This window comes from Galleria mellonella, unplaced genomic scaffold (genome assembly GCF_026898425.1).
Source record: "Galleria mellonella isolate WM207_F2 unplaced genomic scaffold, CSIRO_AGI_GalMel_v1 utg213, whole genome shotgun sequence".
Classification (NCBI taxonomy): Eukaryota; Metazoa; Arthropoda; class Insecta; order Lepidoptera; family Pyralidae; genus Galleria; species Galleria mellonella.
Window position 1 is genome coordinate 3,985,413 of NW_026442039.1, and position 21,785 is coordinate 4,007,197.

Here is a 21,785-nt window from a genome sequence, read left to right on the forward strand (position 1 = left end):
TTGTGTTGAAATTAGAAAATGTATTAAATGACTGTACCAACAGTGATGGTCATTGTTTATAAATTTTTCGAAACTGACAATATTTTTTATCCTTTATTTGAGCTATACTGTGTTTTTGAGAGCGAAATATAAAAGAAATGTATTAAATTAAACATTAGGCAGAGATTGAAGAATTTTTTAAGTTGATATTTTGATTATAAAATAAAAAAAAAGTATTGAATGTCAGTAATAATTATTTCTTTCAGGTAAAATTCGGTAAAACCACACAACGAGCTACTAGTCCTGAAGAGACGAACTTCTATCTTCTCCATCTGTCACTACTTAGGGAATATCTAGAACAAGAATTTATATCGATTAAAAATAATCTACCTTTTGAGTATGATATAGAGAAAATTGTGGATGACTGGGTATTGATGGGTTTCTTAGTGGGAAATGACTTTATACCGCATCTACCTCACATGCATATAAGTAATGATGCGTTGCCCCTCTTGTACAAAACGTACATGACCGTATTGCCGACTTTAGATGGTAACTATCTTACTTATAAATTTTAGAAAATGATAAAAATTTGTAAGTACACAATTTCTGTACATGTGGAGTATTTAAGATTTTTTTTAATAAAAGCCGAAACATTTTTTTTTTTATTTTGTCCGTCACTTTGTATGTTTGTTCCAGCTTCACACAAAAGCTAATATACATAGTTTTTACAGTTGTCTTTCTAAAGGTCTGACTTAATAATTTAAAATAGTGTTCCACGAAAAAAAATACTGACTTTAATTGTGGCACCAGGCATATTTTTATTTAAAAACTAAACTCCTGAACCAAGTTTTAAAAATTTATATGGAACCAATCTATATATATATCCTTTTAGATAAAAAAAATAGAGTTTTCTATATAAGTTTAAGACTAATTTTATATAAAAAAAATTACAATATATATATTTACATATAAATTTCAACATTGATAAAAAATATTCCAATCATTTATACAAACAAAAGTTAATTTTAAAATATAATTGTTTTCTATATTTCAGGCTACATTAATGAAGCAGGTGACTTGAATTTAGGAAGGTTCGAGATATTCATGCAGGAGTTAGCTAAAATCGACAAGGAGAAGTTTCAGGATGTATATACAGATTTAAAATATTTCGAGGGCAAAACAGGCAGGAGGCCCAATGCTATGGAGAGACGAGAGGTAAGAGACAATTGTTTGATGTCAAATAAATTGTTTTCTCTATGGCTTGCTTATCTTAAAGCAAATTCTAGTTTAAACCTCTCAATTTTCAAATTTATCTATACTGATATTATAACAATATATACCTGAACTGTTTACTTAAAATAAAAAGTGTAATAAATTACAAAATTGCATATTTTTCATATAATTACACTGTAAATATTTATAATTTTAAACACAATATTCTAGAATAATCAGAAATATTTTGTACAAGAATTGGTAGAAAAAAATATCAAATTTCATCCAAATAAAGTTCAGAACCTCCCCGAATCGAAATTTAAATTATATCAAATACGAGAATTATTGCAACTTCAATTCCATACAAATATAGATCTGCCACGTTTATAATTAAACACATATACAAAACATACTAGTGCAATCATTTTCTTGTCTCGTTTTTATCTATGTTATACATCTATGCTTCAAACTATTAGTAATGTATTTTATAAACATTCCAGTATAAACCTAACAATGACGAGACATTTAATGTGAATATTGAAGATATAAAATCAAATAAGCCCGATGATGAATTACAAGCACTAATCAATGCTACGGAGGACATGGTAAGTGGAATTTTTATTAGTTTCCATTGATAATACTTACTAATATTATAAATGTGAAAGCGAGTTTGATTATTACATCCATAGCACCTTAATGGCCAAACCAATCACTGAAATTTAGTACATATAAATCATATAGAATGGAAAATGATATAGGTTACTTTTTATCCCTGTCAATGAACATATTTCGATCGCGTGGACGAAAACACGTGTAAAAGCTAGTCATAAAATAAAAATGAATTTTAGAAAATATTTAAAAAATGTTGTAGTATTTGTTATTGTCATTCTGTCTTTTTTAACCCTTCTTTGCATAATGGTGGAAAATTCCATCATAACACTGAATGCCATAAAATTATAAAAAAGAACAATTAAACTTGATCGTGTCTGGATACCTTTTTAATGTGCATTGCAGTAAAAAAAAAACATATTTGTCTAATTGATTTTTATAACCGTTTTTCCTTTAATTTTGAACATGAATTATATCACCTTGATTTATTTTACCAATAAAAAAATCATGCAAAGAAGGGTTAAAACATTATGTCAAAGAAAATATATCTAAACACAAATAAAACTGTTTATAATTACTATTCGTAAGAGATCGCTTTCATCTATTAGGCCGGTTATTGTTTGCTCAGTGTAATCATTTCTTGTAATTGTTTATATCTATAATAAATTAACTACTGTAATCTTTTGGAGGAAACAATAAAGAGTATCTATCTATCTAAATGAAAGAAAATTTTAGTAAACACATAATACACTTCTATATTGTAGCGATGCATAATCTACTGGTTGTTTTTTTTTTTTGTTTTTGTTTCAAGCCAGGAGTAATGTAAATTGAATAATATTAATATTTATTTTCAGTTCATAGACGAGGAAGAATGTGAAGAAGACGAATATGAAGAAACAAGTGATGGTATTGTTCACTGTGATTTATTACTACCGTAATATTTGACAAACAATAAAACATTATAAAAATATTTTGTGGAAAACTAATGTTGATATTAATGACAATGATGGTAACATTACATTACCAGAGGGAGACTTTGTACAAAAGTCGATTGCTTGACCTCTGTCACATTCGTGTTTCAACCGTGAAGCAGTTGTGTTTGCATGGCTGTTTTTCGGTTTGAAGGGTGGGATATGGCGTAAATTTACAGGGTACAGAGGAATAACACGTGAGTCCTCAGGAATGGCAACGCATGGGCGAAACAGTATACTCTGTTATGTCCATGGTGCTGCTCATGTCTATAGGCGACGGTTACCACTTTCCATCAGGTGGGCCGTCAGCTTGTTTGCCATTCTAAGTTGTATAAAAAAAAAACTATTTTTATTCAGCGGTTTATGTAATATTTAGAGACAGTGTTCATTTTAGTTAGTATAGTGTCTACTATTTTTGGGTATTGTTTTCATATATTTTATTAATATAACCTAATTATTCCTGTTCTTTCACAGAGGAAGCCAATATGGAAACAGAATTCAGATTACACAAACGGGATTATTATATGAATAAGTTAGACTACTCCAAAGTTACAGAGTAAGTTCATTGTTACCTTAAAATATCTATGAATCAAATATTTTATAATAATTATTATTTATTTTGTAATAATAATATTTGCTATTGTATATTGTATACTTGCAATTTTTTTTTTTTATAAATGTGGCAAACCAGCTTAAAAACCTGTTTTATCGTAAATGCTAACTGTACCTTATGAATGACTGCAACACTAGGGCTGTCACGTACATGAACCCCTGAAAAAACCTTAATACATCCTTTTTAAAGAACTTCATACTGTAGTCTCTAGGCAAAAACTCGTCAGGGAGGGGCTCATTCCACAGCCTTAGCGTTCGCTGGAGGAAACTCCTTTGAAACCGCACTGTATGTGACTATTTAAGTTCAATCGTATGAGGATGAATTCCTTGTCGATGGCGAGCTGTGTAATTATAAAAGGTCTAATTAACTAGCCAGTAATAATTTCTTTTTATTTAAAAGGGTGTACATGTATCTATTTTTTGGGTATTAGTATATTTCTTATCTGGGAGAAAATATAATTCAAGCTAGGGTAAATGGTTTACATCGAATCACCCTTATTTTTTACGCTCCTGCAACAAATGTGATGTGAGAACATAGTATTTTATGAAGACTATTCTCGTTTGGCTGAACAAATGATTGTTTAAATTATAATAATAATATATAACATATTTTTTAAATAATCCAAATAGTATGAAAATTCAGAGATTATAAGTTGAAAATCCCTCTTATTAAATTTTTATGAAAAAAAATTTAACTAAAACATGTTAATTACAGTGAAGTTTTAGCAGACCAAGCCGAGGGCTATGTAAGGGCAATACAGTGGAACTTGTTTTACTATTACAAGGGCTGCCCATCCTGGTGTTGGTACTATCCACATCACTATGCGCCCTATATATCAGATATTAAGGGATTTAAGGACTTGAAGATTGAATTCGAATTGGGAGAGCCTTTCAAACCTTTTGAACAGGTAAATTGCACATTTAGAATATGTTACTTCAACAAAAAAAATAGATTTAATATATTGATAGATTTATAAGAGATAAATAGTACGAGATTTTTGTTAGCTATCTATTATAATGTAAAAATGCACTAAAATTTACTGTGAATGTTCTTATCGGTATGAGACATCTTGTCTGAGTAAAAATACGTATAGAATGTTGACTAAATACTGAGTTATCGCCATACCATTTACAATATCATCATAACCTGTTTTGTAGTTTTTACATGGTACATGAACATATGGTTCTGAAGATTAACGTAAACGAACATCACGCCATTGAATTTTTATATATTTAAAAGGCTATGGTTTTTTTTTATTGAGTGATAATGGTATGGTAATCCCGCCTGCGCTATCGGTATACACTGCCGTGGCACGAGTGAGAAATGAGAGATGAGGATGAAAGCAAGTCAGTTAGCTCATCCTGACAAATTCAAATAGAATTAACCATGATGGTTTCCAACGTCCGGGGACCACGTGGTGGTTGACCTGACAGAGTATATTTTTAGTAATGGGGTTATTTGACCCCATTACTGACAATCCCTTTCCCCCAGAAGCCGATGGTTATCACTCTAATCCAGAGACCGTCAACTTCTTTGTTGTATTAAGCTATTGTTTTTCAATTCGTCATAAAGACAGATAAAGATAACTAGAATATACAGTCCATAGTATTGTTCCAAGTTGTATAAAAAGTTTTTTTTTCTTTTAGTTATTAGCAGTATTGCCGGCGGCTAGTAAGCACTTGCTTCCGACGCCGTTCCACGATCTCATGACGGACGAAGACTCGCCCATCGTACACTACTACCCGCTCAACTTTGAAACCGATCTTAACGGGAAGCGCAATGACTGGGAGGCGGTCGTGCTCATACCATTTATCGACGAGGTAACATGCATTTCACGACCTTTAAATTTAGAATGTTGGATTTTTGAATTTCGAATGACTATGAATAGAAAAGGCGGGAAGACGGTTTTAGTCGGTCAATTTTGTACATGGCACTACATTCATTAAAAAAAAAAAAAGATGCATTTAAACATTCAAGTAACTAGTCTTTATTAATTTTAGACAAATTTGTTGTCGGCCATGGCGCCCTGCTATCAACGGCTGACGGATGAAGAGCTGAAACGGAATTCACATGGACCTATGCTCGTCTATAACTGGACACCTGAAAGTCTAGGTAATCTATCATTCTTCTCAAGATTTACTTTTATTGCAGCAAACTGGTTGGTACTTTAAAATCTTAAGATATTTATTTGTTTAAGTGCATGTATAGTTTATGCATGCACTTAAACAAATAAATATATAATAAATAGGGGTAAGCAGACTAATGTCTTTCACTAATTGAAATTTAGGTTTTTCATCATTTATATAGATTTTACTTGAAGTATTTCTCATGATAACAGCAACTAAGAAATATGAGGTTTTGCTTATGCGATATTTATAAATACTTTTGTGCTATAAATGCGTACAGGTTAAGTATATTTAGTTATTTATATATGTTATTCAATATAATTAAGCAAGTTAAGTTTGCCGTGAGGTCCCGGCATAGAATGGGCCACACCTTCTTTTTCCGTGAGTATTGTAAGAGTCTACTAAGAGAGCTCGAGTGATGAACAGCAGCAACCCTCTAAAACATCTCCAAAGCTTAATTGCGGTTGCCAATCCGTCTGCCAAGCGGGGAAACTACTGGAAATATACCCCCATGGAGGAGTCCTAAGTTCAGCAGTGGACAGTTAAAGAATATGATGATGATGATGATGAAACAAGTTAAGTGTAAAGTAAATAACTAAATGGAGAATAATATCGTACAATTAGTAAGTGCAATGCTATTGAAGCAAGTGTTGTACAGGTATACTTGTTTATTCAGGAGTAGCAGAAGCGCCCAAGTACTTCCCGCGCGTGACCAATAATCACGCGAGCGAGCGGTGTGTTTGGCGGCATGAGTTGGCCGTGCCGGAAGACCAACTGCGGCGTGGCATGCTGCCCAACGCCAGGAGAGACCTGCTGTTTCCAGGGTTCCCCACCATGAGGCACCTCAAGTATAAGGTGCGGTTGTCCATGATCTATTGCTAATATATAAAAAAAAATTACAAAAAAAATGTAGGCTGCATTACTACTTTCTTTTATCTCTTTATTTTCTTTTAATAGTTCTTAAATTATGAAATAGATTTTTTCTTTTGTAAGCCTTGTAAGGCTGTATATAGGCCAAGAGCATTATTATTGGTTATATATAAAAATTTTGTAATTTACAATAAGTAACTTAGTTACAGTTATTTACACTGCAATATACTGATCTGTTTCTGACTTGTTAAATTACAAGCGAGACGCGAAGGAAATTCTGATGTATACAGACCCTAAATGTCGATATATTTATAATCAGTTATAATAGTATAATTTATTCCTACAAGTATTTAGTTTTTCACAAAAAAAAAATATTATAATTTTTTTTTCAGGCATCTCTTAAAAAGTGCAAAGTGAAAGTATTCGATCAGCCATCCCGAAATGAAAACATGATGATTGAGCTAACACCAGAAAAGCCTCTTGAAGAGTCCTTAGAAGTAGTGGCAAAGGAGTACTTGGGCAAAGTAATATGGGTTGGTTGGCCTCATCTCACGCGGGCAAAGTAAGTGTTCTAAAACGTTATAATATATATAATAAAAAAAAGATTATTTTATTTGATAATAATTTTAAAAGATTCTTAAAGGTATTCTTACAAACTAGACATAAACATACCAGACGGAGACTGTACAACAATCATTTGCTTGGGCACCTCTGTCCCATTCCTGTTTTTACCATGAAGCACTTGTGTTTGCATGGTTATATTTTGGTTTGAAGGGTGGGATATGGCAGTGAATTTACACGGTACAGGAATGACACCTGAATCCTCAGAAATGGTAACACATGGAATGTATCATGGGCGAAACAGTATACTCTGTTATATCCATGGTACTGCTCATGTCTATAGGCGACGGTTACCACTTTCCATCAGGTGGACCGTCAGTTTGTTTGGCATTCTAAGTTGCATAAAAAAAACTACGTAAAAATATAACATCGATATCATAATTAATATGTATTTTCGGTAAGTATTTCACTCAACATGTGCGATCTATGTGTAATGTATGGAGGTAGTTTCATACTTATTTTTATATTGCTTTTTGTGTGGGTACATATTTTTATTGCAGTCTCCTGTCTGGAAATAAATAGCGTTAAGTACACACCTATTTTATTCCGCTAACTAGTAGACACCGCTTCAGTATTCTTCACTATGATAAGTATTTTTTTTACTCGTATATGCTGGCGGGGCACCAGTGAGAGATGAAAGATGAGGATGCAAGCAGGTTATCTAGTCTATTATGACTTATACACATTAAAATTATCAGTAAATATTTTATTGATTAATCTTCTATTTATAGAGTAATAGCGGTATCCAATGAGTCCAAACGATTGCACTACGTGGACAAACGGAACAATAATGTGGGCGCGCCGAATTATACCACGGAACCGAACACCGGCAACCTGCGTACTCAGTGGATATCCGAGCGGTCCACCATCATCGAACAGTGAGTATCACCCAGGGCCGTGCCTGGGTATATGGCCGCCTGCGTGCCAGTCTGTATGGCCGCCCCCAGGATAACATTAAAAAAAACTACTTTAATTTTTAATGTTTATTATTATACACAGGGCATCAAACCGGGAAAAAATCAGTTTTTGGTTAACCGAAATCGGCCCAGTAAACAACTTGTAACGATTTGGCCGCCTCTTAATTTCGGCCGCCTGCGTGCGGTGCGCGCAATGAACGCCCGTCAGGCACGGCCCTGGTATCACCTAACTATGAGTATCACTGTAATTATGTGAACTTCTAGTTCTTTTTGTGACACTAAATAATATAAACATTATTTAAAACATGTTAAAATAATTATGAATGACTAGCTGTATCCCGCGGCTGCGACCATGTAAATCAGTATTCTAATTTAGCGCAACAAGCAAGGGTGGCAAATAAGCATCCGGCCCACATTGTAAGTAACGGGTACCATAATCTGTGAATGCCTGCATTACCAGGCTTTTTGTCGCCGACCCTGAAAAAGGCTCTCTTTACACCATTTTTATAGAATGCCACGAATTGAATTATGGACGAATTTTTCAGATGTTGTTGTCTTGCACATATGCATCACAACGCATACAGCATCGACGCGCGACATTTTATTTTTATTAGAAATAAGTGATTCTCCCTATACTAATTAAATATTCGAAACTATAAAGTTAATAGTAACATTAATATTTAAATTAATAACTATTTATTTATTTTCAGCAATTTGAATCGACTTGGTATTGAATTGGGAGAAGTGAAAATTATTATACATGCAGTTAATCTTAGGGGTAAGTTTATATTTATTAACTTTTCAGTAATGAACATCGAATGTTTCATGATTTTATATATTCAATCAAGTTTTTTTTTTATATTTCACAAACCATGTTTACCACAAAACTGCGATATTTCTCCCACAATATACTTTTTACTGTTGATTCTAAATATCTTAATATTACCTTGTAAATATAAATCAAGATATAAAAGCGATTTTGTCACTAAAGTGATCTCTACAAAGCAAATTTTAAATGGAGAAGGGCAATTGTATTTTTCTTGAAAGCGCCATTAATAGCGTATTATTCTTCCAGGTTTCAAATATCTGATTCAGGACAACAGCCAGATAGCGATAGAGCCAGAATGGTGCCAGGTGCCGTGCGGTTACGCATTGCAAGCCGTGGTACGCGCCGCGGTCGACCTCCACGGTGCGCCCACCCGCTACCGCACGCCGCAGGAGGCTTATCCTTCCGGGGATACGGTTTTCCTCCTCACCCCTGGACAGTACTATGGATGCTTGGCCACAGTACGTGTTCATTATAAAGCTTATTCTCAAAATTTTTGGACTAGCTGATCTTCTTCATCGTCATTCATAGACAATCACCTCTCGTTTGTGCCCCGCCAGCATGTACTGATACCGCTGGCGCAGTTACTATTTCATTTTAGCCCATAAAAAATATTAATCACGTGATATTTTGTACCTTTTACAACAGATTCCATTGTTCCTACAATTTTATCATTGATCGAATCAACTCTTTCCACCATTTCACATTCATGAGTACTGAAAATTTATGAATCCGTTAAGATTAATAGTCACAATTGTTTTTGAAAATTTATTCCTACAGTGATTTAAGTATGTACCTGTGTGTGAATAGGCTGATGTAGGTGTAATTGTTCGTGGACAGTAAGGAGAGTGTCGTTGCCCCCAGGTGATAGACTCGGAGTCGATCCGCAGCGGCCGCATCAAGGTGCAGGTGCAGGAGCGCGCCGAGCCCGCGCCGGCGCTGCCCGCCGCCGCCGCGCCCTACCGCGCCGCGCACCACGCCGCCGCCGCCTGCGGTACCCGCCATACGCACTGCGCACTACACTACACTACACACTACACTACACTACACTATACTACACTATACACCACTACACTACACGGTATTGCACTGCACTGTACTTCACTATACTACACTGATCTGGGGGGAAAAAAGATTGTCAGCAATGGAGTTTGACAGCCCCATTGCTAACAATATGCCTTATTAGGTCGACCTCCACGTGGTTCCCACTGGAAACCATCATGAACAATTCTTGTTGAATTCGTCACGATGAGCTAACTGACCTACTTCATCCTCACCTTTCATCCTTCACTGGTGCCCCGCCGGTGTATACCGATAGCGCGGGTGGGGTTACCATTCCATTATTAATTATCCATTAAAAGAAACTACACTGAACTCAACTGCACTGCACTGCACTATACTACAATACATTACACTACACTGCACTACACATTATATTATATTGTACTATATCAACTGCACTGCACTACACTACATCACACTGCACTATACTGTATTACATTAACTGCACTCCAATACATTATAGCCCGTCAGTGCAACTCGATATCATAGTATTTCTTAATAATTTCTATTTATATGAAAAAAAAAGTTTTGTAATTCATGGAGTATTCTCTCGAACTGGAAACCACTTTATATGTCTGACATTGACATAATAAACTAGACTTAATTACTTGCCCCCTTATTCATAAAAATTAAAACCTAAAAAATTATTTTAATCATTTCACTGTTTTGTCACTTTCTCTCAAATTGAAAATTTAATTAAAAAAAAGAGACAAAACAGTTTAATAGCTAAAATAGGTTTCTGAGATGTCTGACTTTTTGTGAAAAAGGGGATTGTTGTTGATTTTTCTTGACCACGAAAACTGTAAATTAAGTCCATGGTACTGCTCATGTCTATAAGCGACGGTTACCACTTTCCATCAGGTGGGCCGTCAGCTTGTTTGCCATTCTATGTTGCATAAAAAAACAAACCATTCAATAGCAGACTTCCTTAAAAAAATGCCAACGATTCCATATTTACGATCCTTGTATTAATTACACTTTTATATTTTTTACTTACATTGAATAAAACATATGTTCATATTGATAATGCAGGCATATCGACACAAATGTTGTCACGCATCACGGGCACTGTACTGGTGGTGACCGGCGAGCGGAATGACTTGCCCACAGAGACTATGAACAAGATTAACATTGGACTAAACCTCAAATTCAACAAAAAGGTACTGTACGACCATAGACCATTTTTTTTTTGATGGATGAAAATGGTATGGTGACCCCGCCTACGGGATACGCCGGCGGAGCACCAGTGAAGGGTGATAGATGAAAATGAAAACAGGCCAGTTAGTTCATGATGAATTCATCAGGAATTAACCATTATAGTTTTCAGAGGGAACCGTGAGGAGCTCGACCTGGTTGGGTATATTACTAGCATGGGATTCTCAGTCTCCATTACTAACAATCCCTTTCTCCCTGACCATAGACAAGTATAACTGGAATTTTTTTTCTACAAAAATTGCATGATTATTACATGAAATAATTATGAACCTTCATGTGAATTTCAAAGAAGACAATTAAATGTATTTAAAAAGATTCATAAAAAAGAAAATCTTATAAACGTAAAATTTTAGTTAATAGACTTTCATCTATATATTCTTAATAAATCTGTAGAGAGGTCAATTCTGTACATGAAATATATTTCCAAAATAACTTATCAGTGATTAGTGATCGATACTGATGCCAAAAATGCAATCAGTAAAATTTTTATCTGTCTGTCAGTATGTTCGTTATAGAAACAAAAACTACTCGACAGATTTTAACGAAACTTGGAACAATTATTCTTCATACTACTGGGCAGGTTGTAGTATACTTTTAATCACGCTACGATCAATAGGAACAGAGAAGTGAAGGGAAATGTTGGGAAAACTGGAGAAGTTCCTCCATTTTTAAGCTTCTGTCGCGTGTGCAACCTAATGGCCACTTTTTAAAATGTAAAATGTCCACCCGTGCGACGCCAGGACGGGCCACTAGTTTACAATATAAGACATGGGCCACATGCGGCCCACGGACTGCTTGTTGCCGACTGCTGGTCTAACTATAGACCTATATTTTGTTAGGCAAATTACATCACCTATTTTTTTGGCTCAATGACGCCATTCTATTGTTATTTCAAATTTTCATTTTTATTGCATTCTCGTTCAAGGTCATGAATACCTATGGCGCAATCATATTTCCTCCACTAGTTACCTTTGCTTGCATTACGTATTTGCATGCACAATGCAAATACACACTTGGCAATGTATCACATTTTCTTGGCATCCCACTCTATTTTTTTATTTCCTATATTTGCATGCCTGTCTTTTGTATGTTGTAACGTGGTTCGCAATATTGATGTGCTAATGTATTATGATTGTCATAATCATTATAAATAGTCATTATCTTTTTTTTTTATACGACTTAGAATGGCAACAAGCTGACAGCCCACCTGATGGAAAGTGGTAAACGTCGCCTATAGACATGAGCAGTACCATGGACATAACAGAGTATACTGTTTCGCCCATGATACGTCCAAGTGTTGCCATTCCTGAGGTTGAGATTCCTTAGTTGCACCGACAAGAGGAAACTCTTAAATGAAAAGAAGAATGCTATATTATATGGAATATTATTATTATTGTACTTTGTTTGAATATTACTTACTTGAAATCCCGATTCACTGTAATTTATAATATACATATAACTACACTTCATACACTTTTAATTTTACACAAGATTACATAAGAGGTTAGGAAAAGTTAGGAAAATTATTAGGAGTTCGGAGTTAATTTTCATTTTTTTACAAGGCACCAGAAGAAAATTAGCGCTACGGGTACTCTGCAGTTTAACGCTGAAGTTGGTTGGACTTTACACCGTAGAGACACACAAAACGACCAACAATTTTTTTTTCGCTTATAAATTCATGAATTATGTGCTTGTAATGGTGAAGAAATAATTTATCTATGAGCCATTAATTGTCCGCTGCTGAACATAGGCCTCCCCCTTGGGGGGTTTGCCAGTAGTTGCCACGCTTGGCATGGGGGTTTGTAACCGCAGTTGGGCTTTGATTGTTTATAGAGGGACTCTGCTGCCTATACCGTATAATATTTTTTGATTACTTTTAAACAGTTCTTTAATCTTACAGAACCAGGAGGTAACCGGTTTCACGCGGCGCTGCAAGGTGACGAACGCTTGGTTGTACTCGGACCGGTGCATCGAACTGGTCAAATCGTACGCGCAGAACTTTCCCGAACTGTTCAACCGGCTCGCCATGACACTTGGACGTGACATCTTCTTCGAGGGGGACCTCTGGCCTGGCGAAATTGGGTATGTGATGTTTCTGGGTTATTTATACTGGTCGTATCGAACTATTTAATCTTTAAAGAGATAGACCGATCAAAGAGTATGTCTTGAATATAGTTTATTATTATAAGCTTTTGTTTAACTTGCTGTAATATATAAGTCTTTCAGTTAAAAATTTTTAATCTATTTTTTAAATGTTACTGGTGTTCAATTAGGCTAAAATTTTACATACTTATGTAAGTTCAAGTTACTGTGATGAAGAAGATGGAAGGTAACCATAGGAATTCGTATGTCAATTACTCCGTCGTATTTGGAGTCGTTTGATTTGTCTTGACAAAAACTATAACTTATTATAGTACTTTATATTATTCTCAATTTCGTGTATAATATAGTATATATCATATATGTGTAAGTATATTTGTTATTTATATGTATTTATTCGTTTATATATGTAATTTTAGTATGTATGTATATCAATAATTACTAGTACCGCATTTAAGTATTCTGACACTTCCTTATGGTTGACTGGGAGAGAATGCTTTTAGCATTAAGTCCGCCATGTACACATATTTGTACTAATAAATAAATCAAATAAGATCTACAGACAATAAAAGCTGTTTTTAAACAGAAGTTATAATGAAATTGCAACCCCGCCTATGCTATCGGTGTAAATTAGCAGTGTACTAGTGAATAATAATAATACCTATGCCCTTTTTATTCTCATTTTTAGAATTAAAACACATACACAAGCTATGTGTTAAGCTAATCTTGTGTTAATTTTAATAAATATTTTTTTATAATAAGCTTGTGTTAATTTTAATTCTAAAAATAGGCTGTCTAACAATGTAAAGGATTGTTAGTTATCTAGGAAACTAATAGTTCCAATGTTAGTTGTATACCCTATAGGGTTGGCTTTTACATGGTTTCACCTAGAAACGATCGTGATTAATTCTTGGTTGAAAATTCTTAGTGGATATGTTCCTATAGGTCCACTGACCTGCTTTTCTTTACTAATCCTCCCTTTCTAGTACCCTGCCAGCGTAAACTAGTAATAATACCGTAGCCGGATTTATCATTCATTTTCACCAGTCTAAAAGGGATCTATTATAAAGTCATAGTTATGGTACTTCTATTTACGATAACGATCTATACAGTAACAAGAAACCGCAAGAGGTAGCAGCATGGATAAAACAACAACCTCATGCATCGGCGGCGCGACGTGAGTGCGGCTCGGAATCGCTGGAGCCAACCGAAATGAAAGCGCTGCACGAAGAGCTACAAACGCAACTAAGCCGCCTCTCCGCTGCAGAGAAGCGCGTTACGCTGCATGTTAAATGGAGCCTGCTCTATAAGGTAATTAACTACCCCATTATCAAGTATTATAAAAATATTAAAATTGAATGTTGCGTTCCGTTCCAAAGGCAATGTGATAAATTAATACGACATTGCAATAATATATATGGCAATAAAAATAAACTTATTGTATTTAATTATGGAATTATGAGTTTTATGTTGCATTTTGTCAGTATTTGAAAAATATGAAGTCTTTATGAAATAGGCTGGTTTAACCTCAGCCGTAGTTTCTTTTTTTTTATAATGGGTGATAATGAAATAGTAACCTCGTCCGCACTATCGGTATATACCGACGGAGAACCAGTGATAGATGACAGATGAAGATGAAGGCTGGTCAGTTGGCCTACCATGATGAATTCGACAAAAAATAACCATGATGGTTTCCAGAGAGAACCGCGTGGAGGTCGACCTGAGAGGGGCTATATTGCTAGCAATGGGGCTATTAGACTATATTACTAACAATCCCTTCTCCCCTTGGTTGTCCATGATATAAGCAACAATTATGTTTAAAAAAGAAAACAAGCTATCGGACATAGTAGGCTATCATCCAATACTGGGAATGCCTCGTGGCCGATCACAAGGCTTATTCCCAGTACTGTTTAAAAGCATTTAAAAAATATGTCTTTACGAAATTGGCTTGTTTATCCTCAGCCGGAGTTACACGAGGGCAACATCCAGCCGGACCCCTCGGCGGACTTCCAGCTGCTGGACCGCGTGGTGTGCGTGAGCCCCCGGATGGCGGTGAAGCGCGGCGCGACGGGCACCGTGGTGGGCGTGCACCCCGCCGCCCACACCAACACCGTGCGCCTGTCCGACCGCCTCAACGCCGAGCCCAGCTACCTCGTCATGTTCGACGAGCCCTTCCCCGGTGGTATGACCGAGGAACTCTTCGACGAACCCAGGTTTTACAGGTGCGTCGCATTTTTACAGTAAAATTATACTAATTAAGTGTCACTAATACTGTATTAATAGATAGTGGATATTTATAATCGAAGTAATTATTGAAAGCGACAAATGTAAGTTCATTATATTAAATGTATACAGTGGTACCTCGACATACGAGTTTAATTCGTTCCGTAATCTTGGTCGTATGTCAAATTTCTCGTATCTCAAAGCAATTTTCCCCATTGAAATTAATTGAAATGTCATTAATCCATACACCCAAAAAAACACCTCAGTTGTTTTTGTTAAGTGTTAGTCTAAACTGGGAGAAACTGTTAGACACCAACGTCCACCCCACATTTTAGGGTCGTATCTCAAAACACTCGTATATTAAGGCACTTGTATAACGAGGTACCACTGTATTTGATTCTATATAGATTACTTAAAGTATTCTATATACTAAGTTATGATGTAACCCATCCATTTATATATTGTTTGCGTTGTAAAAAGTTGTTAACATGGCACACCCCACGTGTGCTGTGTTAACAACTTTTTACATCAATTTTTGTGACTATATATAGACGTGTTGCGTTGTTTGTATTTGTAAGCAAATATCTTCAGTAGCAGTCTGGCCAGACGAGTATTTTATTCCTTTGTCTAAACATTAACTTAACCTTAACACTTTCAATAAAAAAAAATCTTATTGGAAAAATTTGCTTATAAGGGAAAAAAGGAGTATAAAAATACTTACTGTCTGGAAAATATTTTTACTTATTTCTTTTATTAACGAAGCTGAGTAGAATAAATAAAATATAAATGATGTTGATTATAGAGAAGTTGCTTATATAGAGCGTTCACTGTATATTGTTTGATTCGGCTTGAATGATAGGATGTATCGTACCCTAAAAAAAAATTAATTCCAGTTGATAGCAACTGAGGGCAAAACGTTTGTCGAATCAGCTATTATCATACGTATATATGTATTATATAGTAAATGAAACATACTTAATTATGTGTATAACTTGTACAGAATGCAATCAACCGCCCTGTTGAACATATCGTACGGGCGTAAGTTGCGTGTCGCAAAAAGTGCGAATATGAAACGTGACGAAGTGTCTCTCAATCACACGCCCAACCTGCTGCGGAAGGAAGACGGACATCACTCCGCGTTCGCCAGCTATAGGTAATTATTTTATTCCCATTTATCCCATTTATCATTACTAAAAAAGGTATTAATAAAAATAAAAAAAATAAAAAATTTATGTGAAGAACATAATTTTTTGGAATTCTATGTACTTTTTTTTTGAGGAAACTTATTTATTGTTTTTTTTTTTTCCTTTATTATATTCTGTATAAGAAAGTAGAATGTTACTTACTATCAGAACATTATTTCAATAATCATAAAGTGTGCATATATAAAGTTAAGTATATACATTCCTGGTTAGTTCATTATAGTTATTTTGTTTAATTCTACTACCATTAGTATATTGACAGTCCAGTACTAGAAGATTGACTACTATTATTACCAGAAGTTCTACAACCTTTTATATTAGCCTGATGGCTAATGGTCGAAGATTGATATCTCCTACCGCCATTCCGTCCACGCACGTTTTACATATGTTTTTGCATTTTGTTTTACATACATCGAAGAACAAAGTATCATTTGTTAATTGTGTAAATATTTCCGCAGTCCACCCGGCGACATCGCTCGTAACGTCACTCCGGCTGCAACTGCAAAGGTGGAGAATAGCCAATCGCTAGTAAGCATCTATAATACAGTTCTATCACTAAGTTACCTAATCAATATATTAACTTAATCAAAATATGCTTTATTAACCACATAATACGAAGGTTTTTCTGTGAAATGGGGTCAACTGACGCACTGGCGCACGCACTAAATTCGAACGAGCATACAATAAATATACACTAACCTGTATGAAATACAAACGGGCGATAAGGTATCGCTCCAAATAAAAATGTAAACATAATATTTATAAATGGCGAGAGGTTTTTTTTTATACAACTTAGAATGGCAAACAGCTGACGGCCCACCTGATGGAAAGTGGTAACCGTCGTGGTGATCGGGATAGCGCAAATCGGAACACATTTGATGCGCGAGAGGGTCTCGTTCAAGATGCTTAAGTGGTTAATCAACCACTACCTACTATTACAAAGTTTGAGTACTAATTGTATGTTAGTACTAAGTTCTGTTGTATGTGTGCTGTTAAGTATGTGTATGTTATGTATGTATTTAATTGTGTATATATTATATATGTATGTGTATGTATGTATGTATATATGTTTGTATATGATAATAATGCGCCACCTACCCTTTGTCTTTTTCTCAATGTCCTCTACCCAAAGGTTGTCTGGAAGAGATTGCTTAGCGATAAGGCCGTCTTTTGTATCACTTCTCATTAATATTTACTGTATTTGTTATTTCTCTTTTTACTTGGTGCAATAAAATGTAAATAAATAAATAAAAATAATTGATGCATTATTCCTCCAACTAAAACTATATACAAAACATTTACTCATAGTGATGCTAAATACTCTTTTGTCTATGACAGGACAACGCTACACACCTATTGAGAAGTTTGTTGAAAATAAGCGAGAATAGCCCTGAAGTACGAAAGGACAAAAAGGTATTATTAAAACTATCTCAGCAGTTAGTATGTAAAATAGAAAGAAATGTGTGCTTTACTAAGCAATGTTTTTTTTTATACAACGTAGAATGGCAAACAATCTGACAGTCCACCTGATGGAAAGTGGTAACCGTCGCCTATAGACATGAGCAGTACCATGAACATAACAGAGTATACTGTTTCGCCCATGATACCCCCCCATGCGTTGCCATTCCTAAGGACTCAGGTGTTATTCCTCAATACCCAGTAAATTCACGCCATATCCCACCCTTCAAATCGAAACACAGCCATGCAAACACAACTGCTTCACGGTAGAAACACGAATGGGACAGAGGCACCCAAGCAATCGACTTTTGTACAAAGTCTCCCTCTGGTAACAGTTTATAAAAAATAAATGTTTCATTAATCTCACAGCCACAAAATACTACGGATGATAATTGGAGAATGAAAAATGAAAACCATGTGCAACCAGCGCCGCCACAAAGGTATGTTTGTTTCATCCATTTTTGAATGTTTTTTTTTAAAATGAAATGTTTACAAGTATTTTCGACCGACTTTAAAAAGAAGTAGATTCTCAATTCGCTTATATATTTCTTTGTTTGTTACCTTATAACTTCGTTAATTGCAAAACCGATTCGGAAAATTTTATTTTTGTCCAAAAGAATATGCTTACAGATTGGTCCCATAGATTTTTTTCAAAATTGGTTTAATAGTTTTAGCTTTTAAATCAAGACTAGTTTTGCTACAATTGCAATCGGTTCATTTTGTGAAACAAGCTTAATTATATAACTAATTATAAGTTTATAAGCAAATGACATCTCACTGCTAATCATGGATCTTCTCCCATAACAGAATTTTAGCCTACAATTGTCACGCGAGCAATGGGTATATGATTTCGATTTTTTTCTTGTATGAAAAGAAAATTACAAGAAAGAAAGAAGGCAGACTTCTTTTAAATGTCTTTTAATTATGTTTTATTATAGAAATCCACACACATATATAATTATAAATATACTTGTTCGTTACCTTTTAAAATAATTGCAATAAACATAATTTCAAGCAACCTATCTCATCCGTTTTGGAAACTATTCGCTGGGTAAGGAGTGATGAATTTTATTGTGTCATAATTCAACATATATTCAAACGAAGAACAAGTAATTCTCTGATAACATGCAATATACAAAAAAAGAGTACTTCATGTAATGTAAAAGTACATTATCTTTATGAAAATGTTTTTATTATTTATACACACGAACGATTAAAACAATTAAATATAAGCAAATAAATAAATAAAAATAAGTGGTTACTTTATAAATTTTAAACGCACAGAGCAACATATTAAAACCAACAAAAAAACAGTAGTACACTTGTCACAATGTAAAATTAAAACAGTAAATAATGTTAAAATTATATTAATATTACATGTCATAATATAAATAAAAATTATGTATAATTTTAATTATTGATATTTTAAAAATATATAATATTTCAATAATTAAGCGCTGACTGCTGTTCATCCCTCGACCATTAAATTCGCTTACTCGCTTCCCATAACACCCACGGGAAAGGAAGGCACGACTCATTCTATGCCGGAGCCATACGGCAAAAAAATTTAGGTCATACTTCTGTTTAAACAAGATAAAATTAACAGCTAATCAAAATTATCTTTACGCCCCGTATCCGATCCAATGACCTCCATAATGAAAAGCGGTCGCGTGGATAACAAAAACATTTTCATAAAGACAAAACAAAGTATTTTGAATAATGTTATATATTCGAGAAAAAAAAAATATTAATAGGTACATACATCATCATTAAACTATTTAAGTTTGTGAGATTGTTAAATTCCTAAAAATATTAACTCAGTGAGGTCGATTCTTCGGCGCCAAATCTCTAAATCTATCTCCAAAAATAAAATTTCAATAAGATGTCACAGTAAAATTTTTATTTTAATTAATTTAATTTTTTAATAGATTTAAGTCTAAACTATTATAAATTTAGTATATGTATATATAATAGAATAGAAATGATGGTTCATAAAATAGTAATTTCGTGAAACTGTAAAATTAAAATATTAGGTAGATTGATTTAGAGAAATGGCGCTCCAGATTCGACCCTATTGCCATTTATTATTATGATTTTTGTACTTATAATATAAAATTGTTTTGTGGCCAATAAATGTTTTTTTTTTGTTCTATGTATTAACCTATACTTACGCACTATGTTATTTTAGATAGATATATAATTTATTTGCTTTGCTTACAGCATACAAATAATAACAGACATAGATAGACATTCATTTTAATCTGTACTTTTTGCTATTGTATTTCACTTGAATTGTTTATATGTTTTTGGTGCAATAAAGAGTTAAGTAAATAAAATAAATAACTAATACACAATGAAAAGAGATAAAAGAATACATTTACAAAAAAAAAACGCTAAATACATAAAATTCATGTCATGTCTTTCATACGCGTGCCATAGTAACATAATATATTTATTTATGTTTAACCAACATTTATTATTTGCAATAATTTTCTTTAACTAAATATCCAAAATATCGATATTAATTATGATAAATATGATTTTTGTTACCCAGGAGCGTGCAACAGCAAAACTGGCGTAAAGAGAACGCCGCGGCGTACAGCAGTAAGTCACAGCAACACCAGTATAGCAATGAGTGGACCAACAGTAATTTTAAGGTAAACCACCTTGAATTTAATATATCACAAATTTATTCCAGTAGGAATTTGATTACTTGGAGTTTTTAATATTTTTCCAGCAGTATACAGTTTCAAAATTGAAATTTAAACTAATTTTGAAAATGAGGGGTTCGTCTAGAGCAGTGATTCTCAACCTTTTTTTGTTGCGGCACATATTTAACGATTTCAAAATTTGGCGGCACACAAAGAAAAAGATAAAAATTATTTACATACTACAACACACTGCATAAATAGTTTATGACAAAAATTTTAAATATTTGCAAAATTTGGCGGCACACAAAAGTGCCGCGGCACAGTGGTTGAGAATCATTGGTCTAGAGATAATGTTATCTACAGAAAAGTAGACATATCGTCATAGTCGTAGAATACTGACGGATCTATATATATATATATATATATATATATATATATATATATATATATATATATATATTATATATGTCAGATCCGTTTTTTGAATAATTTTGAATAAAAAAAAGCTAAGTCTGGTTCATATTAAAAAAATGACATACCTAATGTCAAGATTTATCTGTTAATTAGTTTTGTAGATAAGTTGATTTAATAGTTTACATATATACATAAAGAAAATTCTCTTGAATAGGCCCATAATATCCTAGCCATATATTTGTACTTCTACAAAGGAGAGATAAAGACGAAAAATATAACGCGTTTATACATTTTCAGATAATACACTCTCTGAGATTATTCGGTCGTTCGATATTGAGATTTTTTTACAAATGATTCAACATACACAGGTATTGTGTTGTGTGAGAATGATGAATGATTTTACATTCATTCACATTGTCTCATCTGTGTGCCTCACATTTGTTTGGCATGGGTATATTTTCATATAATATTTCGCATTAAAAATCTCAAGTAGTATAATTATTTCGTCATTTTTTAATCACATACGTTAAAAAGTTGGAATATTCATACTCGATGAAAATGATATTACATATATACTTTTGCATAAAAAAAAGACACGAATTTCTCAAATAATAATCTTTTTATTATATATATATATATATATATTATTTAAAAGTAAGGCAATGCAGCGGCAGGTTCCTAAGTCCCTAAGGCAAACTAGTTACGTGTCTAGCGGC

The 21,785-nt window shown here is 33.9% G+C and overlaps 1 protein-coding gene across 2 annotated transcripts in view; it reads left to right on the top strand.

The window, feature by feature from the left end:
* The window catches only part of LOC113511938 (5'-3' exoribonuclease 1), a 30,748-nt gene that overhangs the window by 3,609 nt on the left and 5,354 nt on the right, over positions 1-21,785 (top strand). The window contains exons 6-29 of one of the 2 annotated variants that reach the window (XM_031913611.2): positions 246-528; positions 1,034-1,194; positions 1,692-1,796; positions 2,655-2,706; positions 3,246-3,327; positions 4,099-4,291; positions 5,031-5,204; positions 5,385-5,496; positions 6,187-6,365; positions 6,773-6,942; positions 7,733-7,879; positions 8,629-8,696; positions 8,994-9,205; positions 9,609-9,738; positions 10,839-10,966; positions 12,922-13,103; positions 14,234-14,432; positions 15,084-15,343; positions 16,345-16,497; positions 17,005-17,074; positions 17,885-17,959; positions 18,374-18,444; positions 19,020-19,055; positions 20,559-20,661. In XM_031913611.2, the coding sequence (XP_031769471.1) occupies positions 246-528; positions 1,034-1,194; positions 1,692-1,796; positions 2,655-2,706; positions 3,246-3,327; positions 4,099-4,291; positions 5,031-5,204; positions 5,385-5,496; positions 6,187-6,365; positions 6,773-6,942; positions 7,733-7,879; positions 8,629-8,696; positions 8,994-9,205; positions 9,609-9,738; positions 10,839-10,966; positions 12,922-13,103; positions 14,234-14,432; positions 15,084-15,343; positions 16,345-16,497; positions 17,005-17,074; positions 17,885-17,959; positions 18,374-18,444; positions 19,020-19,055; positions 20,559-20,661 (3,345 nt within the window). The remainder of the gene's footprint in view (positions 1-245; positions 529-1,033; positions 1,195-1,691; positions 1,797-2,654; positions 2,707-3,245; positions 3,328-4,098; positions 4,292-5,030; positions 5,205-5,384; positions 5,497-6,186; positions 6,366-6,772; positions 6,943-7,732; positions 7,880-8,628; positions 8,697-8,993; positions 9,206-9,608; positions 9,739-10,838; positions 10,967-12,921; positions 13,104-14,233; positions 14,433-15,083; positions 15,344-16,344; positions 16,498-17,004; positions 17,075-17,884; positions 17,960-18,373; positions 18,445-19,019; positions 19,056-20,558; positions 20,662-21,785) is intronic. The other variant, XM_026895666.3, reaches the window with a different exon arrangement.